The sequence below is a fragment of the Lepisosteus oculatus genome, chromosome 13 (genome assembly GCF_040954835.1).
Source record: "Lepisosteus oculatus isolate fLepOcu1 chromosome 13, fLepOcu1.hap2, whole genome shotgun sequence".
In the NCBI taxonomy this organism is placed as follows: Eukaryota; Metazoa; Chordata; class Actinopteri; order Semionotiformes; family Lepisosteidae; genus Lepisosteus; species Lepisosteus oculatus.
Genome location: NC_090708.1, coordinates 10705743 through 10725639, shown reverse-complemented (window position 1 = coordinate 10725639; position 19897 = coordinate 10705743). Strand labels below are relative to the sequence as shown.

Here is a 19897-nt window from a genome sequence, read left to right as displayed (position 1 = left end):
AGGATTCCCAGCCTGTGTCTGTACCGACAAGAGCATATGAAAAAAAATCAAATTTGCTGTGGATGCAATCTCTCTGTAATGGGATGAGCTACTGCAATTCTCAGGGAAACCTCTGAGACCCAGTGTTCAATTTATAATTAAATTTTGTGTTTAGTTTCCTTAGATTAATGTTGTAAAATGCCCAAAACGTCATTAGGGACATTTATTACGAAAAACTTGTTACATTGGATACAAGATCCTGTAAATAATGTATTGCGTTCATAAATGTCCCAGGACAATGCACAGTAATTAATTTCTGCAACTAAATGATTAAATACTGATGGATTGCTGACGACTCTAAAGTCTTCTGTTCATGCAGTTTTTGTAATCTCCTCATTTAACGCTTATTATGCTGGACAACTATTTTACAGTTTTATCCTCTGGATTGGACCCACATGTCAAGACTTGTTTTTAATTTTAAGGATTACTTTCCTTTCACAGCTTAGGTGACAAATTTACTAACCACAGCTGTCTCTGCCCAGACCTAAGTAGATTTCATTCCACAATAAAAAAGCAGTGCCTGTTTCAGCAAAATCCAGTACAAATGGCCATTGTCACCTTTGGAATCGGTTCAAAAGAAGGTGTGACCAATAAACCAACAACAATGGACTATTGGTAAGACGATTATAAGATGTGTATGTTTTTTTTTTACTAATTCAACAGTTATTATTAAAGAGACTGGTGGCCTGACTGTGAGAGTGTTACTCCATATAATAGTATATATGTATTGCCAGTTGTAGAAAGCACTGAAATACAGCCTAACTCTCTGTTGTAATAGACTTTATACTGTCATTTCTTTAAAAATACAAATGTTGTTCAGTATATTCAAAACAATGCTAGAAAGTTTAGCAAGTTACTAATAGAGTGAAGTGAAATACAGATTGATGTGCTTAATTAAACCAACGGCTACAGTATATCAAGGCAGTTACTAATTTGGAGTAAAGCAAATTATTCTCAGGAAGTAAAACCAGCAATAGAGAAAGCTCCATTGGTAGAACAGAAAACCACCTGACTTCCCCAATATTCAAAGAAAATATTCAAATATAATTCAAAGAAAAGCTTAATGGCAAACTCTGGCAAAAGGCTAGGAAACCCCCATCAAGTATCTGTCTTTGCCCAGACTATTGCTTTGGAAAAAGGAGCAGACATGTTAAAGATTAGACGCCCATCTGACAGGGTTCCCTGGGACACTCTCCAAAAAGTTGTCAACCTTTCCCATGATAAATTCACAAAACGGTTGTTGCTTCAGTTATACCATCTACATGAAAATATTCTATTGATGAGACCCAAGTCTTTACTAAAGTGGCTCAAGGGATCTAGGTGCCTTGAAACTCACATTGGACAAGACTGGACAGCGCAGGGAACTTTATTCCAAAGATCATGGAGCTAATCCAATAAAACAGTAGTAAGTTGCCACTCCATCGTTTCCCATTTAAAAATGTAGGATTTAATTAATCATCATCCAGGTTGCCTACTTACAATAATACAGGCCTGTAACAGCCTGTAGTGAGTGACTACAAAAGTCCTCTCAAAGGCCACTGCTGCCACATATACTGTACAAAAGTATTTCCTAGAATTACATAAGACACCAGCATTGGATTTCATTTCGGAATTAAGGCATTTTGTGAAACATTAATCAAAGATGTTTTTTTCAAAACCATTTGAAGAAAGTTTAAGGCAAATTTGTCTAAAAGATCAAAGAACCTTAAGAAAAAAAAAAGTCCCTGGTAATGCTCGGACTGTTAACCTTTTGCTGGCTTCAATCCTAGTCTCTAATTAAATTATTACAAACATTTTTCATAAATAATCCTTTCTATATTAAATAACAATGATGTAAACCTCTGTTTATTGTGAATTGTGATTAAGAACAAACAAAGGCTTGGAATATGAATGCTTCTTAGCTCTAAATGTCACTAGTAACTTCAAACATTTTACCCAAATCCCAAAAAGAGCATTATATTAAAATTGCCTTTGATATAAAATACTGCAGCTGAGTCACAAAGTGCAGTTATCAGTGGCCTTGGGGGGTCTTTTATTTCCACATTTGACTTCAGTATTAATATAATTGCCTCTTCTTCTGGGCAACAAAACAAGCACTTCAACAACTGTTGGACTCAGAGATGTTATTTTAACAGAGAGCCTCTTGACATTGAGACACAATGATTTCATAAAGCAAGCTTTGTTGGATGGGGAGGAGTTAAATAAATTAACAAATACTGTACATAAGAGCAACTGGAAAGCCTTGCTGAGAAAGCACTTCACAATTTGCTGTTCAATCAGAATGATTAATTGAGCAGCAGTCAGATATAATAGTCATAAAAAGATTTCATCTGTGAAATTTTATGAGCGTGCAAGTTCTCCTGATGGCAGACTGTTAGGAGTCTATTAATTAAGGGCAGATAAATTAAATGAGAGCCCCCTATATAAACAAAGAAGCCATAGGAAAGGGTACAATATTTCCATACTGGAACTGGGCTACATTTTATTAGCTTTTGACTACAGTTCAAAACATTTATGTAGATGTAAATGCATAGTCATGGGCTGATCTTCTCTGGATAAACAGTATACTCAATTTTAGTTGCGTATACCGTAGCAACCCTTATCAAAATAAGTTATAGTTGACATTTTCTCTAGAAACATCTTGGTTTTGCAAATTTGTTGTTTTAAATTTTTTAAAGAAATGTACAACACTATTCTCAGAATTATCTTGGTATTATTTAAAATTTCTTAGTATTTTACAAACTTGCATTGTGTATCATTAGTTAAACTCCTAAACCATTATGCTCACTTAATAATATATCGCTTAGTGCTCCTGATTACTTCAGAATTCAATAACAGTAACTCCTAAGGCCTCAAGGTTAATTGTGCTCAACTGGAAAGAAAGTGCTCCACCCACTAACCGCATGTCTGTTAGATAACAAATGTCTGCAAAACATTTCATTTCTAAAAAGGTCACTGAGTGATAACCAGCTAGAATATTTAAGAAGAAAGAAAACATTTCTCATTATGTTATTTTGGCAATGATTAGCATAAAACTAGCAGCCAATACCATATAAAATGCCCAAAATGTGGCATTTTTAATACCATTCTGCACATTATCTTCACGATAGCCAAGCATGACAATATTTGGTATTCAAACTGCAGAGCGGGTTCACTGAAAAAGAAGTGGGTTGAAGAAAAAGAAAGACCCCAAGGGGATTTAAAGACGATAGTAGCTTTCTAAAAAAACAAAGCAATTAAAAGAAGGTAATGCCCACAGAGGAGAATCTTCCACTGAAACCACTGAAATGATGGGAATCACCTAACCAGCCACCTCCAGACTGCCTGCTGAAATGAGCTTTGTAGAGCTGCAGTTTCTAATAATATATTCAAGTGCATCTCCAGACCATTTTCACTTGTGCTTGATACCCTAATAGCTCTGAAACAAAAAGCTGCAATACAGAGATCCTGAAGTGAAGTGTCATAGGGCCCATTCTGCAGTGCAAAAATAGCAACAGACACAGCCCAAGGAATGAATTAAGATGCCTGTTTTATTTTTACTTCTTCATGTCACAATGGTCTGCTGTCTCTGGGTTCGGCTAAAGTATTTCCTATGTGCCATGGGAGTCTTCTTTTAATTTTGTTAGCACCCCTGGTAACCCATACTGTACATATACTGTATACAATTTTTGTGTGTTATATTTTCCTAACACTAATTGTTTCTGTAAATATCGTGATTTATAGAATATTGGTTAGACACCAGTGTATTTAAATGGATGATGAAACCAGTTCCTTCCAGACCACGTTGGTGCACATAGCTGTCCCAGACAAAAGTTTGGTCCTCACATTGACTATGGTTTTGGTCTACACAGGCCAAGCAAACAAATGCATAAATATAAAAAAAAACGTAATTTCTTTATTTTTCCCTTCCCTGCCCTTTACAGTCTGCAGTAAATTCTACTGGGATGTGCTGTACCAGGACCCAAGAATTGGCATTTTATTTCCATCATAAAATCACTCATTATTTTTCTGCATCAGCCCAAGGACAAAGGTTATGCAGATGCCAGGAAAGGTTACTCATCACACGCAAGATCAAATAAAATTAAAAAAACATACAAGGAACATAGGACAAAACAAAAAATAAGGGATAAGAAAATATTTTCAATTTTACACGGCCATCAGGCCATTAGACATATTAAGTTCTCATTCACTAAACTGTTAGGCCCACATTTGCCACTGCTTGGCCTAAATGATTTTATGATATGAAATACTTTGTTTCCAATTTATTGAACTCAGATGCAGATTATATATTTTTTCTGTTTCGAAAGGACAAGCAAGAATCATTGCAACAGAATAGACAGGCTTTGTGCATCTCCACCCAGAAACAGCTGCAACAATGGCCCAAATTCAAGATTCCCGATTTAATATTTCCATTTCAGACTCCATATATTTATAGTGCTGTGTGGTGTCATTGTGTAAAAATACAATTGGATCACATTCATAGTTACTTTGACTTAAATGTATTCATACTTCAGGCATTAATGTACTTTTACAAAATAGAAAAAATACAGAATTTAGTTTAACTTAACTGCAGCTAAAATCTTAAATAGTTATTTTCTATAGTGGGCTAAATTCCCACACCATAGTGAACAAATTAGACAGACACTTGCAGTACCCCCACAGTGGAAACTATCAGTCTCCTGGGTGCTTCTTACTTCTTACTTAATTCTATGGAATTAGACAGACAAAACTCATGAATATGTCTGAGAAAGCTGCTTATAGATTATTTTTTTAAAGTCTAGTATGGTGAAAGTGTTTCAGATAAAAACAAAAGCTTTGGCTTTCTTGTCTACTGAGTGGCCATAATCTAACACTGTTGTGCACTAGTCTTCCAACACTAATTCCTAAACACCTACAGAGGTATTGAGAAGAGAAACCACAAAGTTCCCTTGTAAGGTCTTGCCATTTTAGCCCTTCTTATAGTAAAGACTAGCTGCTGAACAAAAAACACCCCATGAACGTTTGAAATTGCCTCAAGGTTATTTCATCCCTAAAATTTTGAGCCTGCATACATGATATTTAAACATCTTTGTCTTTTAAAACCAGAATATCTGGGACAACAGCAGAGAAACTAAACTGTTTGACACAATGATCAGGTCATGCCATCTTCTTATCTTTGGCAAACACAAAAGCTCATGGAGGCTTTGTTAAATATTTCATACCTGATACCAAATAAAGGAAAATCCTTGCGTAAATGTCAACAAGATTGCTGCTCCTTCTCGGTTTCCTTGGTGACAAACCTCAAGCCCCCAGAACACTCTGCAGGGGGAACACACTTGATGTCATTCAAAGCTTCCAGCACCAGGTCTGTCACTGACAGGAAACCTACATATACTGTAGGTAACTTCAAAGTCTTTTAGATTATAAGAAAGAGAGAAAAAAAAGGCTTGAAGTTTTTTTGGGAATGATTTTGCATGATACATGATGGCATATCTGCCTCAAGGCAGTATCATGAATGTAGTGATTATACAATGAATGAGCTCTTCACAGTTTTCTTTTCTATAGCAATGAACAAAATGGCGATAAGCCAGACACCAGACACCTCAGCGCACGTGGCGGACTTCTCAAAACAATAAAACCAAAGTGAGCAGAAAGAACTAAAGCTCTATTCCTTGTCTAAAGAGAAAGTTCTTTAATTCCAGAAGGATCAAAAATAATCTCAACAACACACGTTTCTAGGATTTATAGTATCTACTACCATGCTACACAACCCATTGTTAATTTAGATTATTTTCTATGTTGCCTGCATACAGTAGATTAGGCTTGCATGTGGCAAGATGTTTGAAAACCGGTTAAGATTAACAAGCACAGGAAAGTGGTGCACCATGAAACGTTTCATAGTCATTGCAGCGTTAGTTTGTGCTCTTCCAGTCAATGATCTTTCAAACAGTTTCAAAAGCAATTGTGTACAAAGAACTACGCATAACACGTCCTGTACAACAACACGGCCCAAATAAGACAAAGGAAAAGACAGAACAGGTACACACTTTGAGGAAGCAACTAAAGAATGCACTCATTCTTCTATTCTGTTGCTCTCACAAATACTGCTGCTAGTTTCAAAGCAGTGACTGGAACACTGGATTTAGTTTGGGACTGAATGTCAAGCTAATCAACTCATTCTATGGAGCCCAAATCAAAGCCTCTGCTCTTCAGGCTCCAAAAATGTACAATTAAAGTTTCTGTCTTCCTTTCATTCACATCAAACGCAAGCCACGGATCATTAAAATGTACCAGGCCAAGGATCATTCGTATTCCATTAGCATTTCAGAGTCTTAACATTGAACTGTAGAACAGGCATGAAATGAGGCCATAAGGAAAGAATGCAGGGCACCACCTGACTTTAGAAGTTACAATTAAACAAAGTGGAGCCACAAAATTGGACTGCATGCCTTGGACTGCATGCCTTCTATAGAACCCTTAGATGACAGTAACTTGTTGATTACTCCAGTTCAAAATTCTACTAATGTTACAATTACTACAGACTTGTTTTGGTGGTTTGTCCCCCAGGTTTTTGGAAGGTGCTGGTAGCAGGTACAGTAATAGGAAAGTAATAGAGTCACCCTGCTACAGATTATGTCAATTCCCGAAATGGACAAATCATTATAATTAGTAAGAAACCTGGGGGCTGAATGAAGGCTGAATAAGCTTTACTGGTCAAATTCAAATACATGTATAAGCACAGACATACTGCATGTCTGCCACAAAGACCCATACTGTACCATGCTGCTTAATGCAGTTTCCAAATATATACCAAGTGATCAAAATGTTCTGCACATTTTCTATTTTTGTCTGATTAGAAACGGAATCTCTCTTATGCCCTCAATCGCTCTTAACAGCACTGGTTCATCTGCGCGGAGTTCTTTTCCCAATATCCTACCACGTATGCTCTGTGTGATTTTGTGCCATTATGTGTATTTGGGTTGTTCTTATCCTGACAGCTATTCCTGAAAAATAGCCACTGAAATGACTTTGTAAGGTTGATTTATATGCAACAGAGAAGCACAAGACAGTCTGTACCCTACAAATGAAGCGCTGAGCACTCACGCCTGAGGACTATGGATTTTCTCACCTCATTTCCTTACAGTACATTCCATCCTTTTGAACCTTTTAAGAAGGGTAACGTAGCTCGGATACTTGCCCAGAGAGGCAAACAATCTAAACCGAGACAAGCAAAGAAATCCCTAAGTATGCATGCAACACGACATGGAACATGTAAGAAAATACAGTAAGTAATAAAAAGACAATTATTTTAAGCTTCATCATAACGTGGTTTTTAAATCCCATGGCAACTGAGGTACAGTAGTCTGCTGTTTCTAACTCTCACAGTGAGCTTTTCAGGTTCTGGGTCTCTGTTTCTTCAAGTCACTTGTTCCTGCCTGTAGAATGCCCCATGGATTGTAACACCTCACAGCTGTCCAAGGATCTCAGTCTGGTCATTTTATTTTGTCCTCTTATTGTCACCAAAGAAGCTGGTCAAATGCTACAGAAGCAAAAACGGTTTTAATAAAAGTATAATTCCTACCTAATACTAATTAGGATACTTATATACTAAATACTAAGGGGAAGCCTTGATCTGCTGGAAAAAAAACCCAACTAAAATCACGATGAGCTTCAGTTTTGATATTACTTTCTCCCCCAGGGTTCGGCTGCTGACAGGCTCTTATTAATACAGGAAGAGAGCCGTGTGCTGGATCAGTGCATTGACTGTACAGCAGCTTCTCCCTGTCAGGAGCCCGTGTTCAGCCAACAAGCGGGGGTTTGGTTCATGAGCTTGACACGGCTGCCAGCTGAGATGTGTGTGTGTGTGTAGGGAGGGGTTAGCGAGGGTCGCTATGTCAGTCAGCAAGGTGTGCCCTCCCAGCCATGTAATGGCTGCAGACTGAAGTTCTGTAGGCACGCTGGCAGGCTGAGCGATGGACAGACAATCAGCAGAGAGGATGCGGTTCGTTTCTTTTATGGAAGGATAATCTTGTTTGTACAAACCTCGTCCTCTGAGACAGACACAATTGCCTGATTTGAACAGGAGAGCCATTGGAGGTGGGGAGGGAACTACTAAATAGAATAGATTGCATTAAATTAATAGTCAGTGGGCATTTAACTAAATCATTGTTTTCTGAGCACAGCTTGTGCATTATGATGCATTATGATTTAGTCAGACTTTACTTTGACTTGATTTCCCTTTTCAGTAACTGCAGGGAACTGTGGTATCTGTAGATTTCTCTCATATTTGACGTGGCTGGGTCACTGAAGTCATAGTATATGCATTCTGGAAGCAGTCTATTCCGAAAAATCTGCCTATTAGACAAAGGAAAGATATCCTAAAAAAATCGATTCCATGAAATGACTTGGCACTCTCTTCAACAAGCCAAAGAAGAATTTACTCCATGTGTTGACGCTGGACAGAATCACTTGAGAATGACATCTACATACAGAAACAAAAACTAAACTATTATCATTAATATTATTATTCCCTGTATTTTTCATACATATTTTTGTATTTTACCTTACAGGTATTTCAAATAATTGTAAGCACTGACAAGTAAAATAAAAGGGAACAGAGATTCAGCAAATAAATCTTATTATTGCATGGGTAATATTCCCTCTAATATTTCCCTTGATTACAGTGGTGCACACTGACCTTGTTTGTTCTCCATGCTTGACTCATATGAGAGCGCGTGATCATGTGGTCTCTGCTGATTCACTCACCCTCACCAACAGAAACTCCATGCAAGCTAAAATACGAAACACAGACTCTACACTGACACCTGACTGCAGCCAGTCAAACTGTCCAGTGCCACGCAATTTTCAGCAGACCTGGAAGCACCAGGATCTGTTTCCTTTTTATTTGCACTGACGCACATGAGCTGCCCCGATGATCTGTTACTGTCATCGCCCGCCGCACAGTACAGTATATCCAGTTCTTTCCAACAGTACGTCAGTGGAGAGAATCATTGTATTTAATTATCTGAGAGAGTGGGAGCACCATCAATAGGCCACAATCCTGCAGGACATTTCATGCAATGCCTTTCAGTCCAGGGTTTAGGATTCCACACAAATTGTTTCACTGCACGAAAATACACATCACATCTTTATGGCTCTGGGATACAGAAACGTGCATACATCCGTCTGGCCCCTGCAGTAGTGATAAAGTCGGAATAGTATGCTTTCAAAAGCAGGTTACAGTGAGCCTCACCTGGTTGAAGTGCTCCAACCTCTCCTTCAGCTCAGAGAGCATGGGATCGGGACCTCTGACCTTCATCTCTGGATTCTGCTTCTGGGCCAGAATGCCATTGCCAACAAGTCGACCCGTGTAACTGAGGGACAGAAACAGAAAGAGGGAGTGAGAGATGAAGCTCTCTTATTCTTGTTTTGTTGTTGGAAAAATGTTGGCACATGAAGATCCCGCTTCCCATGTGCGATTAGTTCACATGCTGAATTTCAGACACACTTCTTTTCACCTTTCTGGTATTATCCAGCAGTTTGTCTCCAGATGTTTAATGAGTGGCAAAAGAAAATCACGTCAGTGTACACACCTGAGGCAGCAGTGGGCAGCAGCCATGCTAAGACATTGTAGGATCTCCCAGATTACAGAAAAGACAACACATCTTCCTCAATTCATGATAAGCAAAAAAGAAGGAGACTGTTCCTGAGGTATCTGTTTGAGCTATAATTGCCATGGCAGGTGCATTATGAGTAAGTTCCTTCATTGCTATGACAGTTACACATAAATACATCTTGCAAGTGAATAAGATAAAAAAAACTCCAGATTTGTAAACATATTCTACTGAAATATAACTATTTTAAATACAATTCTATAGAAAATTAATCACAGGCTACAAAGATGTCTAATGATAAAACATTTAAATGTTAATTATAAATAGTTTAGCCTTATAATTTCAAAACAGGAAAAATCCTTTTCAATTTAAAGTGATGTATTTTGTGCTTGACATCCCATTATATATTTAAGCAAAACTGGACATATCTGTGCAGAAGAAGCGATCAATAAAGTTTGCACTGCCGACTTCACCAACATAAATGATTAATTATAAAGTCAAATAGTTTGTTCTCTGGGAACTGAGCTGGCATGTTTTGTAGCACATTGTAATGAGCTAACGTTTTTATATGATTTTTCTTTGTTTATTAGGGCAAAGAAAGGAAAAATCATTGACCGTTAGCTCTGATAGCTCATTACTGCAGTCTGAAGTGAAAGGATGCTACTGCCTTTCAACCAGGATACACTAGCTGACTTTTTATTTAATCATTTACATTGACATAAAGATGCCAATTACATCTGATGAGAAATACACCAATAACTGTATATTCATATATACAAGTGTATTCAGTGTGATGGCATACAATATTTTGTTGTTCCCCACAACATTTAATAAGCCAACATCCACTTAAAATGATCCGAATAATCTCCAACTGATAGCCGTCAATCTAAATGCAGAACTAAAGTCAACTATCTTCACTGGATAACATCGATTCATGTACTTTGTACCAAAAAAGAGTGTTCCTTTCTAGAGCTGGGTTAACCAGTCTATGGGTTTCCTGCAGTGTTAGCCCTACAGCGATACTAGATTTCAGGGCTCACACACACTGGTGCTCTGATGGACAGGAAGACAACAGTTGCCACAGGTTTGGTGATAGACACCATATACTCCCAAAAAAACCACAACGGTGAAAGACATCAAGATCCCTTTCAACCAGATCTGGTTGTGGCATGAGAGTGATTTTATGCATTTCTCTTCATTCACTCTATTTAATAACTGAGACCCAGAAGGCCCCTGGTGATTATAAATGCGAGAACGCATGTATGGGTGACATTCTAAGTCTGACTTCAGTGTCTTGGTAGAGGCTCTGTACAGGAGTCGTTAAAATCCTATTGATTACCGTGACCTCGAAATGGCCATGTAAAAAAAGGACACCTAGAAGAAAAATAAGTCAATAAAAATTCGAATCATCTCAGCGGTGCCTCTGATGGCAGCCTGCAGAGAGCAGTCATAATCAATATGTTCAGGAACGTATTGTTAATCGCCACTGGCCCCCCAGTCTGCCCACTTCAGAACGGGGTTCAGGAGTAGGTGGAAGAACACATGCAGCTGAAGTGACTGCAATATAAAGCAAAGCCCCAGCTTTGAGCAAAATTGCTTCACCCTGAAGCAGTATTTACACCACCGTGGTTTCGCTGGGTCTTAAAAGCCCTGAAGCCCAGCTGGAGCCCAGTTTGGTCCACATTTGAGTTGCCTATAGCTCAGGGTATGGAATAGAGGAATCTCACTGTACAGAGTGGAGAGCTAATTAAGAGTATCTGACTTGTCTAAGGATTTAATTGCTGTCATATACAAGGAGACAGCCTACAGAAGGTCAATGCAGGCAAAGCCTTGTACTGAGAAAGTGGCTCTTAGACTGCAATTGAACAACAATCCATAGCATTTAGCAGCACGTATTTGATGTTGCCCTTATCTTAAGCGGTGTCTTGGTTTTAGGCTTGGTATTTCAATGCTTTATCTGTGACTTCCTTTGCACAGAAGAGTCAAGTGCTGAATATTTATATTTTTGACAGTTAAAAAATAGGAGACAAATAATGGGACCTGAAAAGCCTGAGGTGTGTCATGTGGGCATTAAAATACATAAAAACTGAATCACTTCTCTGTTCTGATTGTTTAAAGATTCTGTTTCCGTTGAAAAAGTACATAACAGAATGAAACAGTTAAATGAAATCCTTTCATGTACTTAATTGGTGTACACTTATGATACCTTTTCCTAGCCTAAACAAACTAAAAGTGGTTGGGAGGCCCAATCACTGAAACAAGTCATTTTCCCCACTATCTGTAGTGTTTAATGCTGGAAGTGGTGTGAAAGCCTCTTTAGCAGTCATTGCTGGGAATAACTAAATCCCAAAACAGCAGATCTTGCTTATGCACAATCATTTGAAGAACTTCTCAGCACTTGCACGTCATTAGTAGAATACAGTAGCTGTTTAATAAAGGAGTTCTTTTCAGGGTTTGTGTGCTTGAGTGCACTGTAGGACAAGCTCGCCTATTTTGCCATCACTGTAATTTAACTAGGTGTGAGACTGCAATGGATTTAATTCATAGATTTATATTGTTTACTTTGTTATCCTTACAATGAGTTGCATTTGATCCCCTACAAATAGCTGACATCAAATTTTAAATGTACTGTAATAAGACATTTAATGCATTCCTAATTATAAAAAAAAGATTGCTCTGACTACATAAACAGCAATAATGTTCTTTACATTTACAATGTTTTGTAATTTTAGAAATTCAACAGTTAAGCCAATATTTCTTAAACATAATCTAAAAAGCATTCATATCCAAAAATGAACCAGGCACACCTGAACACAGGCACCTCAGTTTTGGACGGAGTGTTCAGTTCAAGGCTTCCAGTTGACAAATGAGTTATCAGCCCTTAACAAAACACCACACTTCACCTCAGCTACTATTTCAGCCTCTGAGTACACCATTTCATTGTATTTTGCCTGCAAGCAGAAGCGAAGTGACTGTGAAAAATGAGTCTATGAGCAGGAGCTTTGTTAAGTAGTGTAATTGTCTGTTATACAGTACGTAATGCTACCTTGGGCAGGACAGCATGCTGTCAGGAAACTCTAGCAAAGCCACTGGGTTCTTGTTAGTCTGGTGTGCAAGGGAAGAGTTAACAACCTTGCCACTCTAGCTAATATCAGTTTACAGACACCCTAATTATAGATGATGAAGAACTGTGTATGGAAAAGCAGCTGATTTGTGTTTGGGTTGCACAAGAAAGCCAGATAAGGCAAGCCATGACAAAAACTCAGAAACCAGACTTAACTCTTCCTCTTCTTATGTTTTCTTCTAGGTAACGTACTAGTCAATTCAGTTTCACAACCTCTCCCTCGGTTCTTTTTCCTCCCAAGTTGGAGCTGATCGGTTCATACTTTAGGATTACAAATCATTGGGTAATAAAAAAGGGTAATATAATCTTGATTTCTATTCACAAAATCGACCTCACGTATATCTTGCCGGTATCACCTTTTCTAATACATAGACATACAGTAGTGTACATAAAAGCAACAAAGGGAGTCACCTCTAAGCCAAAAGCATTCCCTGTTAATGTATCTTTAATAGGCCACTGCGAAGCAAAAGAGAAAACAAGTTGGAAGTATAACCTCTTGAAGCTGCACAGATCTCTTTGTAGTGCTCAGTTTAATTAGCCAGGGTATTTAGACCACAGATTTCAAAGCTAACACAGATTAATCACTTCAATTTCAGGGCTTGGTAGGAGCCACTTAATCATCCCCATCAGGCCTTAGAAAACAGCATGCTTGTCCATTGCTAACAGTCCACACACATCGTGATACAACATCGATAAACCCCAGAGGTACTGTACATTAATGAGGTGAGTTATATAATGTGGTACTAGGAGACTGTAACTCTAATGGCTATATTAACAGAAAAACTAAATAGCAGAGAACTGTGAAATTGTCTTTTGTATACCTTAACAGAGTTTAATTTTCTCCCCTAGCTGCCCGATGACCCAGATGGAAATCGTGCAGTAAAAACTGGAATTCCCCAGTAATCCAGTAATGCATCAAGTGTACAAAACTAATCCTGAAACTGAACAGCATGCTTGATCCAATGGAAATGAGAAGGCCATTGCTTTCTGTCTGAATCATCATCTTCTACTCTCTGCTTTTTAAAACACAACAAATGTAAGCTGTAAGATAAAGACAAGTTTTCCCTTTCCCTTCCTTAAACAAGGCACTTTCAAAATTACCCACAAGAACATAGGAAAGGTGACGAGTGAGAAGAAGTTTTTTGGCTCATATAGCTCATTTAGCTGCTACCATTGTTTCTTGAAAACAGTCACAGTATCAGCTTCAGCAACATGGCTGGCTCTCCTCCTCCCAGATCCTTTGCCTCAGGAGGTGTCTCCTGCTCTCAATTAGTACAGTATATATCATCAGATTCTATTTTTTCTTCTTTCACTTTGTTTAGTAGATGCAATTATTTCAACATAAACACAAAAATATTTTTCTTAAGTATCATCTCAAAGCTCAGAGCTTCCCCATCTTCTGTTTATTTTTATGTTGTGCTAGCTACATGTAACACTTTGTACTTGACCACATTAAACATCATCTGCCAGGTGTTTTCCCAGACTTTTTTCTAAATCTTTTTGAATATATTTTGCAGCTTATACAGTCCTGCTTTTTAGAGGTAACCATAGAATTTGACTAATAATACTTTATGTAATCAGATAAGTTGAGATTTATTTACAATAAAAAACCTAGACGAGAGGCATACACCATTGTTACACTGAAAATAAAGCAGTGAAACAAAGCAAACAAAACAATGAACAGTCCTCAAAATGTGAAGTGAAACATAACATTGCAGTGCAAGATATCAGGCGGAAAGTTTTAATCATACAACTAAAAATATCTTCCGATATTAACTTGCATAGTTTCATATTTGCAGATGTCTCAGTCATAAACAGCATCAAAAATAAATGACTTGCACCTAAAATTGGTAGCTTATCTTGGGATTTCACTAGTTCGAAACTTAAAGCATAACCTGAGTCATTGATATAAATTAGGAAGGATATTGGTACAAATACAGACCTCTGTGGTACTCCTCTAATTACATCACTCCAATTTAAAAATGTATTCTCTATCTGTCCCATTTGTTTTCTATTATGTTTAAATCAAGATACATGCATTTCTTTCAATGCCTACCACCTATGATTTAAGAATTAATGAGTGACTTGATCAATATATTAAATATATCACATGATTTACTCTATTTGTATACACTGCTTCTATTGTTTAAGAAATGCTCAAGCTAAGTACCTTTTCTAAATCCATGTTGACACTCTTCTAGAATTCTATTGCCATACAGCAGTCTAAAGCAGTCCTAATTACAATTTCCATGACCTCATATGTAATTGGAATATGACTTATTGGTCTATAATTATGTGGTTCAGTTTTGTCACTTTTTTACAGATGGATGATATGTTAGCAATTGTCTAGACAATAGATCCTATCTTAGTTCCTATCTTAAATGACTGCTGAAAGAGTTTTTTTAATTGCCTATGGATAACATCTCTTTTCCTTAAGTGCAAATGGAAAATTACAACTACTGTAGGCTTTGGCTATTAGATTTAATAGATATATTTATTTGCTCAATATGACGCATGTTGTTAATTTCTTTGTCAACACCAATAGTTTCCTTTTATCTTTTCTAAGAAATTTTACTTCTTCCTTTGATGTGTTTCTTTGCTGTTGTAATACTTAAAAAAACTCATTTTTTTCATTGCAATGTTCTTTACTTATTCTCTTTGGGTCTTTCTAATGTTATTTTATCTTCTTGTAATCATATTCCCTTTCTTTAATGGATCTTATTCTTTTTCATTTCAGTTTAATTGAATAAAGTACTTTCTTTCTCCCATTTTAATTGATTTATTTAACCATTTCAACCACTGTTTTCTTTAATTTGATTTACTCACTTGTAGGATTGATGTATTCTGTGCACCAAACAGAATAATTCTAAATGTCACCTAATATTTTGGTAATGTCTATAGCTAGCCATGTCAAAACCTTTCATTTTTCAGATGCCACTAATTATTCACATTCTTTGTGAGGAATATTAAAATCTCCCATGAAGATTCCTTCTTCCATTACATATACTGTATGATCCCGACTGCATTATATAAGACTGTTTTATAACTGATCGATCTGATTATCTGTAGAGCACACCACACCACTATACTTTTAAAACTCTGACTCATATATTTTCTGGGTGCAGTAATGTGTACCTGTACATGAATGTGTTTTGATACATAGTGCCTCCACTTCTTCCGTTTTTCCTGCCTCTCCAGAACATGAAGTAATTAATCACATTTATTTAAATGTATTCACACTTATTTACCATTACTTCCTGTTAGCCCTGTTTCCATGATTCCTCACCACTTTGTTAGCCATGTTTCTACGATTCGAATTATGGCATAATGCCTTGCTAATGCAGTAGCTTCTGTTTTTTGCGCTGTTTTCCTAATACTCTTAAGCTTAACGATCCAATTGCCTGGTTCTTTGATGTTTTCTTCCCCCTTTTTGAGAGTACTCCCTGTATATCTCTCTTTGCTGATTTCTTTCTCCCTCCCCCTATTGTTCTTGAAAGGGGGGCTATTGCATGGCCCATCCAAAAATGTGCTCTTTTGCAGTGCATGTCTAAACTTGTAATCCAGGTGACACAGGTTCGAGAAATTAATCAAGCATGTCTGGGTGGATACAAGTCCAGAAAGGTATCTTTGTCTGGTTGCACAGTAGTAACCCCTGCAGTTTCGTAGGCTTCTGAGAACTTGCAAAGGTATCAATGAGAACAGCTTTAACACACCATTTGGATATATTCTGCTGTGAATGCTGTGGGATATGCAGTATGAAAAATGAGAAGGGCTTCACAGAGCACACTATGGAAGACAACCCATTACAAATTGGAATGGAAAAATGTAAATTACGGAATATTCTATTTTTTTAAATTACCTTTAACTAGACTGCAAAAATAAACTCCATCCAGCAATACTGAACTTTAAAAATGTGAACCAAGTTTTGTTTTAAAAGAACTAGATTGTTTCTTGTTGCTTTTTTGGGGGGTTTTGTCATCATTTTGTTTTAACTTTGTTGCCTGGAAGGTATCCAACTGTTATCTTCAAAAGGCTCTTAATATGAGAAGGCTGACAGTTTTGATCAATAGACAGTATTGATTTCATTAAAAGGGCAATATCATTGGGCAGGCAGGCTGTCAGGGAAAGGGGATTGCATCTAATGCAGCATAGTCTCAACATAAACTACTGAGGCAGACTTTTCAAAAGATACTCTTTTCCAGCTGTACGCAGTGGCGGCCACCCGAGAGACAATACTATTCAAGAAACTTGTCCTACCAAATCCTAAAATACACAAAGCCCCCTTTTGATATGCCACAGAAAAACAAACTTGTTGTTTGCTGTTTTTAATTATTTAGCGTTAGTTTCAACATACAGGTTATATTCCCACTGGAACTAAGCTAGCATGTTTGTAATGAAGGCAGAACACAGATTTTTTTTAACTCAAATCTAATTTCTGATAGGAGGTCCCAAGTGGCACAGCCAAGCACAGCTTTATTGCTCACACTTTGCAAGTTTGAGGCTGGGTCATGGCACAGACTGATTAGGAGTCCCCAGACGGTGATGTGCAACTGCTGGAGTGCCACCAGATGAAGGGTTGGGATTAGCTGGGCAGGGCTTTCTCGACTCTCAACGAAAGAGCCACTTCTATGACCTGCCAGATGCCTGCAGGCTTGTGGTGAGGTCATCGAAAGAGGCACCATAATCCAATCAGCGCCCCATAATCCAAGTCCCCATGGTCATTGTGAAGCTTGACTGCACATTCTTATTGTCCTGGTGCTGTAGAGGCGATGCTGCTGGGACTTGAGGCAAAAACTGGCAATTCCAAATTGGATGGATATACAGTAACAAAGAAAATCCCCCAAAAATTAAAAATAAAATTGATTTTTTATAATCTTTACATAGAGACCAGGAAACATTATAAAAAGCCACAAAGACTGTAATTTAATCTGCTGAGAGCAAAAGTGCCCGAGCATGTCAGACCTGCCTCTGTGCAAGACATATACTGCAGAAAAACCACACACAGCACAGCATGTCTGATGTTTCAGCCATCCTTTTCAAAGGAAAGTGGTAATAAAGATACTGCAACATTTATTGGTTTAAAAAACAATTTAAACAAATATTGTGTGTGATAAAACAATCTTCTGTCCTGTAATCCTGCTCCTGTTAGAGCAACGAAAAGCAGCTCTGGTCCCTGGGCCTGTAAATTGCACAGGGAGCATCTCTCCTAGACAACAGGGACTCCTCAAACTGTAAAATCCTGGCTAGTCCAGAACAAGAGACCACATATAAATGAAATCTCAATGAGATATAATAAATGTACATGGCATGTGGTCCAGATAGTCCAGATGACACTGTTGATTGAAATACCTTTTGTTTTGTGACTAGAAAATCATAAGAAAATATAAGAATGTATCAAAATAGCAATCATTTTCTGTGTGTTTCTTGTCCTGTAGAAAATGGTCAAAAAGCACTTAACCATCATGATTCCATCTCCATGTACTGTATGAGGGGATTTTAGTACTGTGGATATAAGTGTGGATAACAAAATCAGGTGCTGGCAGAACTACAACTGTTAATGTTAACAGGTCAAGCTCTAAAGGAGGCTAATGAGTTGGTTTGCTCTGGCCCTCAGGGAATATTTAGAACATAAGGATCCTGAATTGAATGTTAGGTCATCTGATGCACAATATTCTGTTGTGTAGCTTAATACTACCACCAGGTTCGAATTTTAAATGCATGTAGGTCTTCATCTCTATAAAATACAAAATCCACTCTTTTTTGTTTTTACAGTGAACTATGTCATTACAACAATTTCCAAGTCTATATATTATACTGGGGTCGACAGAATAATAAGGGTATAAACCAAAACACATCCGACACTTAGAAAATATAGATTTGTATAAATATAAGAAGCTTCCAAAGACTACAACCACGTCTTCCCACAAGACCTACGGTTAACCTCATAATGAATAACGGCAGAGGATAAAGAAAAATGCCATTATCAAACCTAAATCTGAAAGAGTATCTGTAATTGATGGGGTGAAAGAAACAAAACAAAATCAAACCACTAGAATACGCACACCAAATCTAGAAATTACAGGCCTAGCACATAGACTGTTGCTGAATACAGTGTAAGGGAAGAAATAAATTGCAAGGTGGATGTCCCACAAACTATCACTTGATTCTGTTCTCAGATCTCACAGCTAGGAACCAGGCATTCTGCTTCATGCTGTAGGCTCTTAATTGTGGAATAATAGCAGGATGGGATTTATATCTGTGAAACAAACAAGGATTTAAAGGGTGTAGTGCACTTTTGCCATTTGAACCAATAAGACATAAACAGCCAGGTTCTGGAGGCTCAAGAGCCAGGAATCTGAATGTACGTGGTCCTGAGAAAACACACATTTATGTTTCCTATGTGTCTTGATTCATTCTCCTGAACATCAAAAATCAAATACATGTTATTTTATACCAAATGGGAAATATACCTCCTTAGTAATGATGTCCTCTTTACTGAATTCAGGGCAATAACCATTCCCACAAGCACAATATTATTAATGTGCTACAATTTCCCATAATAAAGGTATCAAGGAAAATTGAGGGATATCCTTTACACAATAACAATAATTTAGAAGCCTAGGGACCTATATTTAAAATACATGCATGCTGGAACCCCTTTAGATTAGTATGTAGTTGCATAAGTAATTTGAATAAAGGGTCTTCTTTGCATTGAAGAGCTTCATGTATACAGGCTAGGAATAAAACTAATGTAGGTTTTAATAATAGTATATTATTATATTTGTAAATAGCTTTTAAAACGGCATACAATCCTCATTCTGTGGGTATATGTGCCATAGATCTGACACTGCTTCAGATATGTCCTGTTATCTCTGTGGTTTAAGTACATCAAGAAATATTTCTCCCTTTCAAAGCATTCCAAAGTATTTCAGTAATTCAGTTACAAATATCGCTGCTGTTAGATGACTCAGTTAGTGATTAAATAAATCTCAGAAGAATTAACAGAAAAATAACATGCTGTGTTGTGCAGAAGTTATTTATAAATTAGTCTGTAGCATTCATAAATTGTCACTCTGGAAATTGTCACTCTTTCATGTATGAAGGATATGACACTTTCCTCTTAAGGCAAACAAAATCAGGT

The 19897-nt window shown here is 37.4% G+C and overlaps 1 protein-coding gene across 2 annotated transcripts in view; it reads right to left on the bottom strand.

Moving 5' to 3' along the window:
• The window catches only part of LOC102683954 (glypican-5-like), a 141672-nt gene that overhangs the window by 50657 nt on the left and 71118 nt on the right, over positions 1–19897 (bottom strand). For both annotated transcript variants that reach the window (XM_006637748.3, XM_015361132.2), the window contains one exon: positions 9272–9392. In XM_006637748.3, the coding sequence (XP_006637811.3) occupies positions 9272–9392 (121 nt within the window). The remainder of the gene's footprint in view (positions 1–9271; positions 9393–19897) is intronic.